At 38.9% G+C, this 16,252-nt stretch overlaps 1 protein-coding gene and 1 long non-coding RNA gene across 10 annotated transcripts in view; one reads left to right on the forward strand and one right to left on the reverse strand.

Annotated features, from left to right (window-relative positions):
• LOC128074610 (uncharacterized) overlaps positions 1-16,252 on the reverse strand; it is a 51,281-nt gene that overhangs the window by 27,815 nt on the left and 7,214 nt on the right. Inside the window, exon 2 of the long non-coding RNA XR_008203247.1 lies at positions 1,302-1,412. This is a non-coding gene — a long non-coding RNA (uncharacterized LOC128074610). The remainder of the gene's footprint in view (positions 1-1,301; positions 1,413-16,252) is intronic.
• Positions 1-16,252, forward strand: part of SYTL2 (synaptotagmin like 2) — a 40,869-nt gene that overhangs the window by 22,691 nt on the left and 1,926 nt on the right. For 2 of the 9 annotated variants that reach the window (XM_052669424.1, XM_052669451.1), the window contains 12 exons: positions 531-602; positions 4,925-5,026; positions 5,978-6,031; positions 7,232-7,279; positions 8,581-8,675; positions 11,268-11,387; positions 12,323-12,492; positions 12,863-12,965; positions 13,304-13,474; positions 14,005-14,083; positions 15,076-15,175; positions 15,892-16,097. In XM_052669424.1, the coding sequence (XP_052525384.1) occupies positions 531-602; positions 4,925-5,026; positions 5,978-6,031; positions 7,232-7,279; positions 8,581-8,675; positions 11,268-11,387; positions 12,323-12,492; positions 12,863-12,965; positions 13,304-13,474; positions 14,005-14,083; positions 15,076-15,175; positions 15,892-16,097 (1,320 nt within the window). The other 7 variants (XM_052669413.1, XM_052669380.1, XM_052669433.1 and 4 more) reach the window with 7 other exon arrangements.

The following is a 16,252-nucleotide window of genomic DNA, read 5'->3' on the forward strand; positions in this document are numbered from 1 at the left end:
CATCTTTATTGTGGATGATGAAGGTGACGTAATGGTGCTTGGGTAAACTTCCTCTATTAAAATTTGGTAGATGTGTCTGGGTGGGAACTGAAGAATTCCTGCTGTTCTGCTGTTGACTGTTTTTGGTAGTAAACCAATTGTAGCTTGAGGAGCACAAGTATGCAACTTCTCCTTCTCCACTAAAACTTTCTCCTTCATTAGAGCCATTTGCTTTAGAATATGGATAACCAATCTTACATGCTACCAACCCCAAAATAATATGACTAATCTTCCAACAGGAAAAATCCTTTTCCAGTAGGAATTTTTTATCGCTGCATGTGGTGTGACTCTTTCAAAAACACACGGAGAGAGCTCCTTCATCTGATAAAAGTTTAAATAAACAAGCAAAAAATCCTAAAACCAAAGAAAATGAAACAAACACCAAAACACCCCTGCCCAATAAGCAAAACAAAAAAATGAGGTTTTGAAGATTTAAAAATTTTTGGAGTCTTGTCTAATTCCTATCTCTGATAAGCTTGTTTATGTTGTAGATGAACATCTGCTTTCTGCTGAGACAAAAACACAAGAACTGTCAGATATAAATTCTGCAGGTCTTCAACAAGGTAAGCCTGATCTTGTTGAGGAACGAGATGCTAAAAACGCTTTCAAGCCTGACAAGCATGGTGCTGAAATTGTGGAAGTGGCTGATGACTCTGTATCAGAAGTCTTAGATTGGTTTGAAAGAAGTTCTGGTACTGAAGATAGGAAAACTGAATCAGCCAGATCCCAAGGTGGGGAACTCAAAGAAGTGAACTTTACAACCAGAACAGTTCTTCCCACAGAGCACAGTGGAACTAGTGTGAATAGAAAAATGCAGGTTAGAGAAGAGTTACTGTATGGAAAGAATAAACAACTGAATGCTATTTCACCCACTGCATTTATTTCAGAAGACATACAACTGATAAAAGAGAGGAGGAAACCTAAGCACAGTAAAGAGAATGAGGATCAAAATGAGAAATCCCTCAGTGAGCTTGACTACACAGGAATTGAAGCGAAAGAATCTGATGAAGAAATCAAGCAACAAAATAAAATAAATGTCTTGAAACATCATGAACACGTGTTACCAGCTCAGAAATGTGTATTGGAAAAGGCAATAAGAGCAAAAAGAAGAATTAGGGAGATTAGAGCATTTTGGGAAAGGCAGGAAACTATCCCCAGTCATGGAGAGAAAGAAGTTGGTATCCATATTAATACATCAGGTGGTGGTGCAATAGAAGGTCTCAAAGAAAGCGACAAAATAAAACCAACTGCACTATACTTACCTTATGGATTAGATGATCAGAGCAAGAGTGCATTAAGTGCTGAATTAAGATGTGCAATCCAGGCTTCAAAAAACGGACATCAAAACTCTTCTGAGTTTGGATCAGGCCATGCTGTTAAAAAAACAGAAAGACCACTTCCATATGAGGATAAAGTTAATGAACGTACAAAATTGACAAGAGACAGTGTCTTGCAGTCAGGAGTTGGTGTCACTTCAGCTTCCCCAAAAATCAAAGATAACGATGGGAAAGAAGCATTTAAAGGAAAAGTTGCTGCTTTTTCCCAACAGAAGTCCAGTTTTCAGGCTTTGTCTTTTGAAAAGAAGAGTAATGAGATGTCCAAGAATCAAATTTCAAGTCCTTCACAGTTTCAGAGTCTGAGAAACTTTTGGGATACTAGAGTTAAGTTACAAAATAGCATTGATAGGGAAGATGTTTCTTCTCCAAATAATGCTATTCGTAATAATACTTTTATAACCTATGGCAGAAATGCAGAGAAAGGTAAGGGCAGAGATAATGTGAGCAAACAAGAGTTAAGCCAACATCAAACACAAGCATCTGAGGAAGAAAAAACAGGGAAATTAGATTCTGTGGCATGCAAACCGCCTGTGGGATTTCTTACTTTTAGAGGTTTGAGTGTGACACCCACAGAAGGTAAAGACACTGTCCAGCTGGTCAAAAAGCCAATCATTTCTCAACCCCATGAAAATACAGGTCTTCAAAGGCAAGAAGTTAAAGAACACATAGATAAAAATATTGTTTCGTCAAAAGAACATCCTCCCAGAGGTTCTCAGAGGTACTCTGAGCAAAACCTTCCCAGAGAAATCATTGCATATCAACCTTCTGAATTAGGTGTAGGGATGAAAATGATTGATACCGTGAATAATACAGCACAAACTAATTGTAGCGTAGATTCAACATGCCACCAAGATACTGGTCTGTCTGAAGATGTCATCGAGACAATAGAAAAGTCTCTTGCCCCCTCCAAGGTCAATGGCTTGAGCCTAGAAAATCTGGTAAGGCAGGTCTCTGAAACTCCATCTCCTAACCCAAGACATGCAGACAGTGCAGGACAGAGGACTGCTGAAATGCAAGCTAAAAACACCAAGTATGAGCAAGATGAAGAGTCACTACAAGAAATCAGTGAGACTGTTGAGAAGTCTGTTGCTCCCTCTAAGGTCAGCAGCTTGAGTTCTTCTCTAGAGAAACTGCTGGAGGAGGCTTCTGAAACACCGCCTCCTAAACCAAGACGTGTGGACGTGGCAGTACAGAGGACTGCTGAGATGGAAGATAAAAACACTGCCTGTCAGCATGATGGAGAATCACTTCAAGAAATCATTGAGACTATAGAGAAATCTAATGCCCCTACTAAGGTCAGTGGCTTAAGTTCAGCTCTAGAAAAGCTGCTAAAGGAGGCCTCTGAAACACCACCTTCTAAACCAAGGCGTACAGTACTGAGGACTGCTGAAATGCAAGCTAAAAACACAAAGTATCAGCAAGATGAAGAGTCACTGCAAGAAATCAGTGAGACCGTACAGAAGTCTGTTGTTCCTTCCAAGCTCAGTAGATTGAGTTCTTCTCTAGAGAAGCTGCTGAAGGAGGCTTCTGAAACACCACCTCCTAAACCAAGGCGTGTGGACATGACAGTGCAGAGGACTGCTGAGATGGAAGATAAAAACACTGCCTGTCAGCATGATGGAGAAACACTGCGTGAGATCAGTGAGACCATTGAAAAGTCTATTGCCCCCTGTAGGGACAATGGCTTGAGTTCTTCTCTGGAAAAGCTGCTGAAGGAGGCTTCTGAAACACCACCTCCTAAACCAAGGCGTATGGATGGCACAGTGCAGAGGACAGCTGATATGCAAGTGGGAAACATGTCCTGTCATCACAGTGGTGAATTGCTGCAGGAAACATCTGTACTGTCTGAGGCTAAAAGTAAAGCACTGGATGTTAATTTCCAGAAGGTACTGAAAGATGTCTGTGAAACACCAGCTTCTACGCTGGAGAATATGGATAAGAAAATGCAAAGTAAAATACCAACTGGTCAAAGTATGTGTATGGCACGTCAAGAAGAAGGAGATCACCCTCAAGAAATACAAGAAACGATAGAAAAAACTACTGTTTCAAATAGTGAAAAATTCAAAGAATTCAGTAGCTCGTTGGAAAAACTTATTCAAGAAGCATCTGAAGCTTCATCTCCAATATCCAAAGCATTAAGTAAACAAGAGAAGTTTGGGAATAGGGTGTTTCCACCACAAACAAAGACTCTAGTTGTGACAGTGTCACAGCCTTATGATAATGCTGTGTGTAGCTGTCATAAACAGAAGATAGCTATCAAGAGTGGAGTTCCAGAACAAAATGCAAAAGCTTCTGTAGATGATCTCGTAACTCCTGAAATGTCTGAGCTCCTTAAAATAGATGGGGCTACTATTAAAAAAGAACAGAGAAACACACCTGCAATAGATCTTCCTTCCTTGCAAGGAGAGACCAATACAGCGATCAAGCCATTCAAGATAAATGAAGTAGGAAGGAAAGGTGAGAGCACGTCCTTGGATGCTTCTGAAGATAATTCACAATTAAAAGAACTGTTGAAATTGAGAAGAACAAGCACACCTCTTAAAGATGAGAGCAGTTCTCCTCAGCTGGAAGGAGCTCAGTTCAGCTTGGCCTTTCAGCGTGAAGATAATGATGAAGAAAATGGTGACAGCTTGAATTTTGGATCCCAGCTTTCAGATGAAAACTCTGATTATTATTCTGGAACCGGAAGTTCGACTCGTGAGCCATTTCTTTTCTAAAATTCATGGTGCTGGGTTCTTAAGCATAACTACAGTTTTTCTGCTAGTCCACTTGAAGTATATTATCTAAAAGTCTATGTGATGCCTATTTCTTAATTGAATGCTTACAATATTTGCTTTGGAAGGATGAGAAGAACTAATTAAGTCCTTTAATTGGAGATCGTTTGACAAACATGTAGTATGTTTGGGTAAGCCTTTGTGATCATAGGAATTCAGCAGCATGAGTCAGTCACATCAGTCTTCATGCTCTTACCCTTTCACTCCTCCCCTATGACATTTCTTTCAAATTAATAACACTGTAACACTCAGATTCTGGTATTTCTTCTAAATACCCTGGATTAAAAGAGGAAATAAAATCAGTGCCTGACTGAGATCATTCTTTAGTTTGGCCAGCTTGTCTTTGAAGGTAAAAACTGATGGAGTGGCTGAATATTAAGACAATGCCAGTACTTTATGCTGTTTAGCTTAGCATTGCATTGCTGCCTGTTACACAAGGAAACAAGCGTATAAATGAAGCAAGCTATTTAGCAGAACTTGCATAACTTTAAGTTGGCAGCTCTAGTGTGATAGTTTAACCTTTTTATTCTGCTCCTGAGAGACTGGAAATGCTCTGCTTACTTACAGAGTCTGAGAAATTTTGAAGGTTCTAGAACATGCCATGTTTGGATTTATTTAGTATTGTCAGTGCATGCTCAATGTCTTTGCTGAAGGTCAAAACAGATTCCCAGAAGAAACTGGTGGTTGGCTTTTTTTTTTTTTTTTTTTTTTTAAGTGACTTGTTTAAAAGGCATGTCTGTGTGTGCAGTGTTCATGTGTTTTGTCTCATAACAGGTTCAGAAGAAGAGTTAAATCCTGTTTTGATGGCTTTGAAAAGGAGTGCAGATAGGAAAATGCCTTCCAAAAGTCTAGAGGACATTCCATCAGCTACCTCAAGTGAGCACAAAGCTTGTGTGTGTCTCCCATGACCTCTAGTTTGGCTTAAGCATGCTTACGCTGTTTTTCCATACAACTTTGCCAAGCAGTATTTTTATCTTTTTTTGTTTGTCAGTAAGCAGTGTGAAGTTTATATTGTAAAACTGATTTTTTTTCTCATATGGTTTAGTTTTCAGTTCTTAGTTTTTCTTTTGAAACACTGCTCTGTGAAGCAGACATCTTCCAAAAAATCACCATGTTACACACATTTTCTTTGATGGTTAGAAAGTTTTCAGTGGTGAAAATATTAACAACCACCCAAACCAGTAATGAGCTGCAACTGCAGTTCTGTCCTGGCTGCTTGCTTGGCTCAAACAAGTAGTCAGTGGAAGCATGAAAAAATTGTCTTAGTTTAGTAGGTTCACCTGTTCTAGCAGTTAATAAAACCAGGCTCATTTTAAGAGAATGGAATGAGACAAGACTGAACTTAGGAATCATTCCTGGGCTCTCTCTGTAGCCTCCTAAAACTATTATTATTGTTTACTGTTGTAATTTGTTTCTGCATTCACCCTGCTCCTTGGTGTTTTTATGTTTATTTCATGTCTCATGGGGAAGATGTGAACTGAAGGGTGGAGGTGTAGATTTTGAAAGATGTTGGCTGTTGTTGGCAAATTAATCTTCTAACTCTATTTATGCTGTTGCTCACTTCTAACTAGTTGCAGGATGTAGGTATGCACTAACACTGTTGTAGCAGCACGCTGATAGAAACTGTGTCAAGATGGTACTGCTTCTTGGATGCAGAATTGAAGTAAGCGTTCCAAGTAGAAAACATCTCTTGAATTAACCATTCCTGTGGTTCTGCTGTTTTTTGTCTTTTATTTTTCTCCTTAAATTTGTGATTTCTACTACAATCCATTTCACTGTAATGAACAGCAAGCTTTCTAACCACATGTTACCTTTTTTCCTGCACAGATAAAGGAAAAATAAATATTCCAAAGGAAGAATTAGCTGTTAGTGCTGAAGATGGTAAATATCTTGTGTGTCTGCATGGAAGTTTGTTTTCCAGTATTCTCTGCTAGTGAACGTTTTTTGAAGCCAAGAATTGTACTATTCTTTGAAATTAGACTAACTTCAGCATGACTTAAAAGCTTTTGTAGAATTTCCTTATTTTATTCTAAAGTCCTAGACTCAGGTTACATCATGTGATACATGTACAAACTTTGTGTCATCTATCAGTCTTATTTTGGCCTTTGGTCATTCAGCCTTGAAACAGTTTCTGTACTCATTTAGAGCATTGAATGCTAGCTTAGCTGAAAAACTGGGTCTAATTCCATATTGGATTTGTTAATCTGTCACATTATAGCATGCAAAATGACTTTAAAAAAAAAAAAGACAAAAAGAAAGCCCTCCACAATACATTCATCGAAAAGGATCTCTTTGCTGTCTCAATCCACCAAAGTACAATTAGTTTAAGCAAAATATGACACTGGATTGGCTACTGCAGATAACATTGATCTATTAATGCATTACAGATGCCTTACTGTTAATTTTTTGTATGTTCCTTTAGAAATTTCAAATCTAAGCAAAGCAAAAGCAAACCTGCTCCAAGATCACGTCAAAATGAACATGCTGGAGAACCATTAAATAACACTGAATATGCTGGAATGTAACACAATTCTTTCTTACCCACTGCACTGTGGTTTTAAAAATAGCTGTGTAAAGCTGCATTTTTTTTAACTTCAAAGCATTTTGAATGTTAGTGGTCTGTAACAGAATAGAATCCATGCAATGTCCAGTATGTTAACAAGTCTTAAAAACTCTATACTTAAGTACATAATGCTGCCTTCAGATGGAAAGCCTTACTGAAAGCACATCATATATTCAATATGTAGGCACTTATCTGGAAAGGGTGGCTTTTTTTAGTTAAATGTGTTGTTAAATACCATGAGTGAAGTTCTGAGAAAATGATTAACCCAGCCAAACTAATAACTGTACAGATACAGGTAGAGCAAATTCTCTTGAAAATATTATTTTGTTTTGCTAAGCTTACACATTAATGTTCCCTCTATAGTGATTTAGCTCCTATAAAGAATGATGCAAAGCTTAAACATTCATGAGGATCTAGAAAAGTAAAGGCTTGTCACACACAAAATATGTTGATGTTATTTATCAAACTGTAAAGCTGTTTGTGCCACTATTGACTGTTGTCAATACTGCACTGAGCAGGTCTGAAACCTGATCAGCATCAAGTGAGGAATGAAAATGGAGCAGGAAGTGAGTAATAGGATTCTTCAAACTGACAATGGAGAAGTTTCTCCACTGATAGTTAAACTAACACATTAAAGATCTTTTTTTTTATCATTTAACAACTAACAAGTTGTACATCTAGACTAGAATATGACTGAATAAAGTAACTGCATCTAACTGCATACTGACAATAATTGATATCCTAACCACTGTTTGAGCTTCATCATCAAATGCTTTGGAAGAAGCTTAACTCTTTAGAAACAATCCCAGCATGTGTGTGGTGTTAAAATGTGTACAACAGGTACATACATGGCTTTGTAGCTGGCTGTCCATTGCCAAAAAATTCTGTCATGGGATATTCAGTATTAGTATATTTCACCATGTGTATCTCGTGTAAAGACCTGTAATGTAGAGCTTTAGTGTATCATTAAATATGTGTTCAGAGCATGAAAAATTCTAAGAGTGGAGAACTTACAGTGAAATTAGATCTTTGAAAGGCTAGTTTGTGTAAAGAAATAAATGAAGAGCACAGAAATGAATTTCAGTGAAGGTGTAGCAAAGTTTGAGCATGGAACTGGCTCCTCAGGGGAGTGGTAATGGTACCAAGGCTACCAGAGTTCAAGCAGCAATTGGGCAGTGCTTTCAGACACAGGGTTTGAATTTTCGGTGGTCCTGTGTGGAGCCAGGAGTTGGACTTAGTGATCCATGTGGGTCCCTTCCAACTCAGGATATTCTAGGATTCTATGAAAGTTAAATAGATTGGCAGTAAGAAACTGCATCATTGAGGTATGCTTTTAGAATTAACTAGGAATACTCCATACTTGAGACCTTGTTCAAATGTAAACATTTCTTGATTCACCCAAACATATTTTGCCATTAATTGGACTGAGAAATAAAAAAAAATATATAGTTTGGTATGTGGACTAACTTCTTACCAAAAACATTTTGATGACTCTAATGTTAACAATGGCAAGGTTGGTGCATGGGAACATTTATCCTTATTCTACAAAGAAAATCTGGAAGGTAAATAGATCATATTTTATCAGAATGAACTTTCAGCACTCAGAATTATCCATTGTCAAGCAACGCAAACATTTTGTCTTCTGACAGACAAAGTTTTGTGGCCAGAGTTACAGATGTCAATCTAGATCCTTCCTAGTGGTAGCAGCTCTGAGTTCTAGAAGAAAGTTTACAACTTAGATGTAAGGTTTTCTGTGCATGTGCATGTATTTCATCTGAGGTTGGTTGTTTTTAACCATGCCCTGCTATGGAATCTCACTCTTTTGATGTCCAAGCTTTTTTTTGAAACTTGAATTGCTGCTCTTTAGTCTCCACAGTGCCTTCACAGCCTGATAAGCCGTTTTCCAACCCTGAAAAAGTCAAAGGACTGAGCAAGTCAGTACCGTCATTCCTACAGGAGGAGGTATGTTACATCTCTTGAAGAACTGTAATTAAAAATATTGATTGCTGTGGCATTATGCATTTGCCAAATAGTGTTTCCCAGGTTCTGCCAAGCCAGTTTACTAATTGCTCATAGCATGTAACTGTTTGCAGTATAACAATCAGGATGATCACAAGCAACCTGTAGCTTATTAACCTTTCAGACACTTCAATAACTTTTATTCCTGCTGTACAGCTCTACATAAAGAGTATGTTCTATCTACGAGATTGAAGCATAGTGAATGTTAGCTGTTATTCCCAAAGGCAATTTCTAATCTTCAAATAACAGGTCTTTTACCTTCAGAACATGCATACATTAACGTATTTGTTTTGTTCAGAGCCTAAAATGTTTGAGTGAGTCTGTAAGTCTATACGTAATGGCATCTTCTGGTGACCTTTCTCAGAGGTGTAGTAGTTTGGGATGGAGGTTCAGATACTAGGCTCTCTAAATCAAAGCTCAGTACTTCCAGCAATGTCTTTGTAAATCATTTAAATTATTATTTAATGTAATTAACTCAGTATGATTTGTAAGAGTATGGCATGGGCCATGGAATAAACTCTGAGGGCATGTTCACAGCTCCTAAAATGACACCAAAGTTTGAAAAAGATAAGCTATTGGAACCTGGCCTGTGCCTTCCCAAACAGTGAGCAGAGAAAGGTATTGAGACTGTATATAAACCAAACACCAGTCTCCAAACATAAATGTCTAAAAGAGGTAAATCTGTAGATAACAAAATAGAATCATAGAATTTTAGAATCTCCAAGGTTGAAAAAGACCTCCAAGATCATCTAGTTCAACCATCCACTTACCAACCATATTTCCCCACTAACCCATGTCCCTTAGTACAACATAGTTCAACTTAGTTCAACTCTTTGAAAAGGCAGATAACAGCAGGACAAGGGGAAATGATTTTAAGTTGAAGGAGGGAAGATTTAGGTTGGATGTTGGGGGAAGTTCTTTACAGAAAGTGTGGTGAGGTGCTGGAACACCTCAGCTGCCCAGGAGAGGCTGTGGATGCCCCGTTCCTGGAGGTGTGCAAGGCCAGGTTGGATGGGGCCCTGGGCAGCCTGGACTGGTATTAAATGTGGAGGTTGGTGGCCCTGCATATGGCAGGGGGTTGGAGATTAATGATCCTTGAGGTCCCTTCCAACCCTGACCATTCTGTGATTCTGTGGTAGCATCTAAACATTTCTTGAACACCCCCAGAGATGGTGATTCCACCAGCTCCCTGGGCAGCCTGTTCCAGTGCCTGACTACTCTATTGGAGAAGAAATTTTTCCTGCTCTCAAACCTGAACCTCCCCTAGCACAACTTGAAGCCATTCTCTCTCATCCAATTGCTACTTACAGGGGAGAAGAAGCCAATCCCCACCTCACCATAGCCTCCTTTCAGGGAGTTGCAGAGAGTTATAAGGTCTCCCCTGAGCCTCCTCTTCTCCAAATTAAGCAAATTCAGCGGCTCTCCTAAGACTTGTGCTCCAGACCCCTCACAGCTCTGTTGCCCTTCCCAGGTCATGCTCCATGGCCTCAGTTTCTTTCTTGTAGTGATGGGTCCAAAACTGAACACAGTACTCAAGATGCAGCCTGGCCCCACCAGAGCTGAGCACAGAGGGACGATCCCCAATCACCTCCCTTTGTCCTGCTGGCTGCATTCTTTCTAATACAAGCCAGGATGCCATTGGCCTTGGCCACCTGGGCACACTGATGGCTCACGTTCAGCCAAGTGTTGACCAACACCCTCAGGTCCATTTCTTTCACAGAGTCTTCAGCCACTCTGCCTCAAGCCTGTAGTGTTGCCTGGAGTTGTGGCCAAACTCAATTTATCTCTGCAGATATTCTTAATGTGTGTAGAAATTGTTGTTAGTTTGCATTTGTTAGTAGAATATCAATGACAGCGATTCATCTGCATAAATGAAGGGGGGCAGCCTTGTGCATTGTTGACAAATGGAACGCATCAGGGAGATAATGCTTTTTATAGCAAATTGCATAGGAAAGCTTGTGTGGAAAGAAGCATCAAGTCTGTCCAGTGATGGCATGGAGATGTCATGAGTGAGTTGTAAGCATAGTGCCTGATGATGACCAAATAACCCAAAACTGCAGTTTCTTGGTGTAAAAGCAGTTCCTTGCCTGCTGTCTTGCAAAATAAGCATTTTTTCAAAAGCCTATCACTTCATCCAGTGCTGTTTTACTGTGCATGTTACTTTGCAACTAACTTTGCCTTGAAGGAATGGGAGAATTGATGGCATTCTCTGTATAGCAGAAAGGGACTGGTGAAAGACCTGAGCACTATCACTTGCATAAGTTTATGCACAGCATAGTGAAGTAGAGAAGCTGAGTTTTAATTGGCCCAATAAAATTAACTTTGTACTTTCCATTGCTATTTGAGATTTAAGAACAACCAAAAAAAACAGTTGCATTATTGCTTTAAAAATGTTTTAGCTTTCTGTTAGAAAATTTAAATTCTAGCTTTCTTTGAGTCCCAATTTGTGTTATTAAAATCATTTTTGTTTTTTTTTAATGTTCCTTGTAACAACAAAGAACCTACACAGACCTTCTTTCTGTGATGTTTTTGTAGAGTGATGAAAGAGAGACAGATACAGCATCAGAAAGCAGTTATTCCTTTGGCAGAATCAAGAAGAGTCCCAGCTCTCTAACCAATCTTAGTGGTTCTTCTGGCATGGCCTCCTTATCCTCTGTATGTACACAAAAGCCTTGTTTTAGTGACACTTTATTTTTGCTAATCTCTTCAGAATTGTTTTGGCTTCCTTCTTTCTCTTCTATTTCTTTCCCTGGCATCTCTCTCCTTCCTTCCCTCTCCCTGCTCTTTCTGTTATGTGAACCTTTGCTTGGAATTGCCTTTAAAAATAGATAAAGATTATTTTTATTTTTTGTTTTCTAGCAGTATGCTGGAACTTGCTTGGTCCCATTCTACAGCATACTCTATGAACTCTACACGAAGAGGCTTTTACATTAACAGATTAAAGTTGTAGCAAAAGTGGGGAATAATTTATACAGGATAAACAGAAATGGATTAAGGGGTAAAGGAGAAAATAAGTGAAAGAAGGACAGTATTGCTATGTGGGGTGAACTAGATAATCAATTCTAAGAAAATAAAAAAAACAAACATATATTCTTCTCTTTCTACCTGTCCAGAGTTTCATTTTCAAGTATGTTTTCTTTTGGCACCTAATTCAGGCACATAAAGATTCTGTCGATTTCTTTGTTGGTATTTTCAGAAGGTAGTTTGTCCTAAAGCTTTAGGCTCTGCCTTCTGCAAAGATAAGCTGAAGGGATACACACATAATATCTCGAGGACATGATCTCACACAATCTGTAATGTAGAGCATCCTATCACATTTTTATTCTTCCTCAATGCAATAAGTAAGTTTTTCTGTTGTTATTGTAGAAAACTTGGCCTGACACCTTTTAAGATTCACAAATAACATTCTTCCTTTTGCTAACCTGCTCACTAAGGAACTTGTATAATATGTCTACTGTATTTCATAACTACATCTGGAGGGTCATAGTTAATTTCTTTATTGTCTGAATCCTGAAGGTAACTTCTGCTCTCTCGAAGTATTTGGTAAAAATGCACAGCTAGAAAATTTTTTTCCCTTGTGTGTGATACAGGTGAGTGGAAGCTTAATGAGTGTCTATAGTGGAGACTTCGGCAGTGTCGATGTGAAGGGGAACATTCAGTTTGCTATTGATTACGTAGAACAACTGAATGAACTCCACATTTTCATTTGCCAATGTAAAGACCTGGCAGTTGCAGACATCAAGAGACAGCGGTCAGACCCGTAAGTAAAAACAGAATATCTTCTTCCTAGTGTAATTTTTACTTTTAATGTGCAGATGAGAACTGTATTTTCTTTCCAACAGATCTGTATGATTGAGTAAACAACCAAATAAGTGGAGGCTATAACATGCTTTACATGTTTTTCTACTCTCAACCACATCTAGAATTGATGTATAAATTTACATACATTAATGTGGGAACCTCAAACGTCTAAGAATGTGAAATTCTATTTTAAATTTTAACTTCCAAGATTAAGGGGAACTTAGTTAAGTGGATTTCTTTTACTTTGAAAGTAAATACTTGTGTATTTTGGAATAGGAAGTTGGAAGGGGTGTTTTCTTGCCCTCATTACCAATCTGTTTACATTTTAGGTATGTGAAGACCTACTTGCTTCCAGAGAAATATAAGCTGGGCAAACGGAAGACCTCAGTGAAAAAGAAAACTTTTAATCCAGTCTTCAATGAAATACTGCGGGTATACAACAAACACAGATTAGGCACGAAGTATAAGAAATTCTAACTTTCCAGATTCAGATGCTCTCAAAAGAGATATTTGTGTTAAGATGAATCACTCCACAGGTGTACCTATGTTTATCCATCGATAGTTTATAATCTCTAGATTGAGAACACTGACTGTTGTGAAATACTTGCAAACAAACTCAAGCTACTTAGGAACTTAAGATTTGAAATATTAAAATATGAGGAGTGTTTTGTCTTGAAATGAAGTGAGCAGTTATGTATGTTATAAACTCAGACACATTTTTCTCTGACTGTGTCATTTTTGTTTTCTCCTTCATTTCTTCCTTCTGGCAGTACAAAATTGAGAAAGATCTCCTAAAGAACCAAAGCCTTAATATCTCTGTCTGGCACAATGATACCTTTGGGAGGAATAGCTTCCTTGGTGAAGTGGAGCTGGATTTAGGAACTTGGGACTGGAATGATAAATCCAACAAGCAGATCAACTGGTTTCCACTCAAGCCTAGGGTATGTTATTAAGGATGGGTTAGCTGTTCTATATTTTCTGCTGTATGTGAAAGACCAAATCATTTTTTATTTAGGCCTAATCTGTGTCTTCTGTGTTTTTTTCAATGTGAAGAAGTGAAGTGAATATGAAAAAGTAACAAATACTTATGCCTTTTTGCAAGATAACTGCTGCTGAGGCTGATTTCCAGATAACTATTCCTACAGAAGTGAGTTTATGAAGTATAATTCCTGTTGCACAAAGAACAAGTTTCTTATGTACCATTTTCTAAGTACACAACAATGGAAAAGAAGCGCTCTCAAGGGCTTTTGATCTCTCCTGGGTCTTGTCCATCATTTTAGTGGTAGAACTATGTATCTGAGGCACTGTCAAATAGCTCAGCTTGCCCTAAATCTGTGGTGTGCTCTAAACTGAGGGAAGACTGAAGAAGAAAACAGGACAAAAAATTATCATGTACGAGTCAATCTTGTTACTGTGCGAAGTTTTGTGTGTGTGAACAGTAGTGTTTGAGATGTTTTTTCTTAAATTTCAGACTTCAGCAATGGCTTTTGAACTAGAAAACAGAGGGGAGATGAAACTAGCCCTCCAGTATGTTCCACAACCTGTTGGAGGTATGCATTGCTTCTTGGAGTTTGCCAGGGATTTGGAGTTTTAGCTGGGGGCAAGGGGTGGGTTGGGTGGTGTCCTGCTTTTAGCAGTATTCTATATAATAGCACCCTGTGGCAAGCTGTCTGATGCTTAAGCACAGTGCTGGGTGCACTTTCTACGTGTTGTGCTTCTAGCAGACTCAACTATTTCAAGTGAGTTCTGGCTCTGGGAGACGTGATCTTCCAATTCTAGGTGAGGGGGTGAGGGGGAGGAGCTCTCAGCTTTTCCAGGAGGCCAGCTGTTAAGGCCTGCCCATAAAGACTAGCACTGACTCTCTCCCTCTTCCCCTTTATTCCTGTATAGAAAATGGTGTAGTGAGCAGGACCAGGGAAGTCATCCTGCTCCTGGCACTGGTGAGGCCTCACCTCAAGTACTGCGTTCAGTTTTGGGCACCTCAGTACAGTAGGGACATGGAAGTGCTGGAGCAGGTCCAAGGACAACAAGGCTTGTGAAGGGCTTGGAGAATGTGCCATATGAGGAGAGACTGAAGGAACTGGGGCTGTTTAGCTGGGGAAAAGGAGGCTGAGGGGAGACCTTATTCTCTTCCAATATCTGAAAGGTGCTTACAGGGTGGGGTTGGTCTCTTCTCTGTTGTAGAGTTAGATGTACAGTCCAGTTAATCTAGTCTGTACTTATGTTTTTTTTACTCTCTAACAGTTTTGGAGATTATGAAATCATCAGACAGTTGCTGTGATTTGTTACACAAACAATTACAATGCATTATGTTCATAGAAGTAGCTGTATGATTTTTTAGGTTGTTCTTGCCTGTCAATTTATAACTGGCTGGCCTGACATTGAAGCTAGGTCAGGTCTTCAATCCAGCCAGCCAATTGATAAGAATGAAATATATTAAGAGCACAGAGGAGTTTATTTGAAAGTATAAGCAATGGTAAAGGCTACACTAGGTACCTACAAAGATTAATCAGAGCCAGGATTTCTTATTGTCATTTTAAAGGAAAGAAGATTCCGTCCACTGGTGAGGTCCACATCTGGGTGAAGGAATGCCGTGATCTTCCTCTTCTGAGGGGCAACAGACTCAACTCTTTTATTAAGTGGTAAGAACTGTGGTTGAAGTCATCAAAAATGGTGGCACAATAATGCCACTGTTATTTCTAATCTTACCTTCAATTTTCTATGTTTAAATCAAACCCAAAGCTACAACTACTTAAATTACTTTCTGATTTTTCTTTACTACAATGCAAATTGTCCTGCAGGGCTTGTAACTTCAAGATGCAAGTATTTACTACCAAGTAAGATGTACTGGGAAAACTTTCTTAGTAGCCACCACCCTTTCATTCCAAATGCTTAGCTTGTTGGTGGAAGGGCTACTTAGATTTAAGCGAATTTTGTGTCTGGTACAAGTTGTATTTAAACCAAGCAGGTTTGTGCAAGAGTATGCTTCAGTTTACTGAATCAGGGGAGAAGACAGAAGTGAGAGGCACAGCTGTATTTCTTCCTCTCTACAAACTGATTTAAAATGTAAAGAGGACAGCAAGATGGTTGGGAACTGTGGGAAATCAGTGAGAATCCAGCAAACAAACTCACTTGTGCCTCTTCCCTTCTGTCCTCTGAAGTATGAGAGTCTTCTTGGAAGGGTCTGAGAACACGACCTTTGAATTTTTCTCCAAGATGCTGAGCCATTTTATCTTTAGTTGCTTTGCAACATGCAAAGGAGTGTTAATCAGTAGTTTTTGTTTATGGAATACATTTAATGCCAGTTACACCGTTAACTTGCAGTGCAAACTGACAGTGGTTTTTTTTCTGTCTGAAGTACAATTCTTCCAGATACCAGCAGAAAAAGTCGCCAGAAAACAAGAACGGTGTCAAAAACTACAAACCCAGTATTCAACCATACCATGGTCTATGATGGCTTTAGACCAGAAGATTTGAAAGAAGCCTGCGTAGAACTCACAGTCTGGGATCACAACAAACTTGTCAACCATTTTCTGGGAGGTCTCAGGATAGGCCTTGGAACAGGTACTAGAAATGAAGAGATTAATCCTTAATTTACAGAATTGTCTTTCCTTTCTATCCTTTCCCTTTCCATTTCTTTTAAAAAAATAAAAAATAACAGCCTTCCAGCCATTTATTTGCTTAAGAGTTTCATTCAGTGAGTTATCTGTTTTTTGTCA

This window comes from Tympanuchus pallidicinctus, unplaced genomic scaffold, assembly GCF_026119805.1.
Source record: "Tympanuchus pallidicinctus isolate F22 unplaced genomic scaffold, pur_lepc_1.0 scaffold11, whole genome shotgun sequence".
NCBI classification, from domain to species: Eukaryota; Metazoa; Chordata; class Aves; order Galliformes; family Phasianidae; genus Tympanuchus; species Tympanuchus pallidicinctus.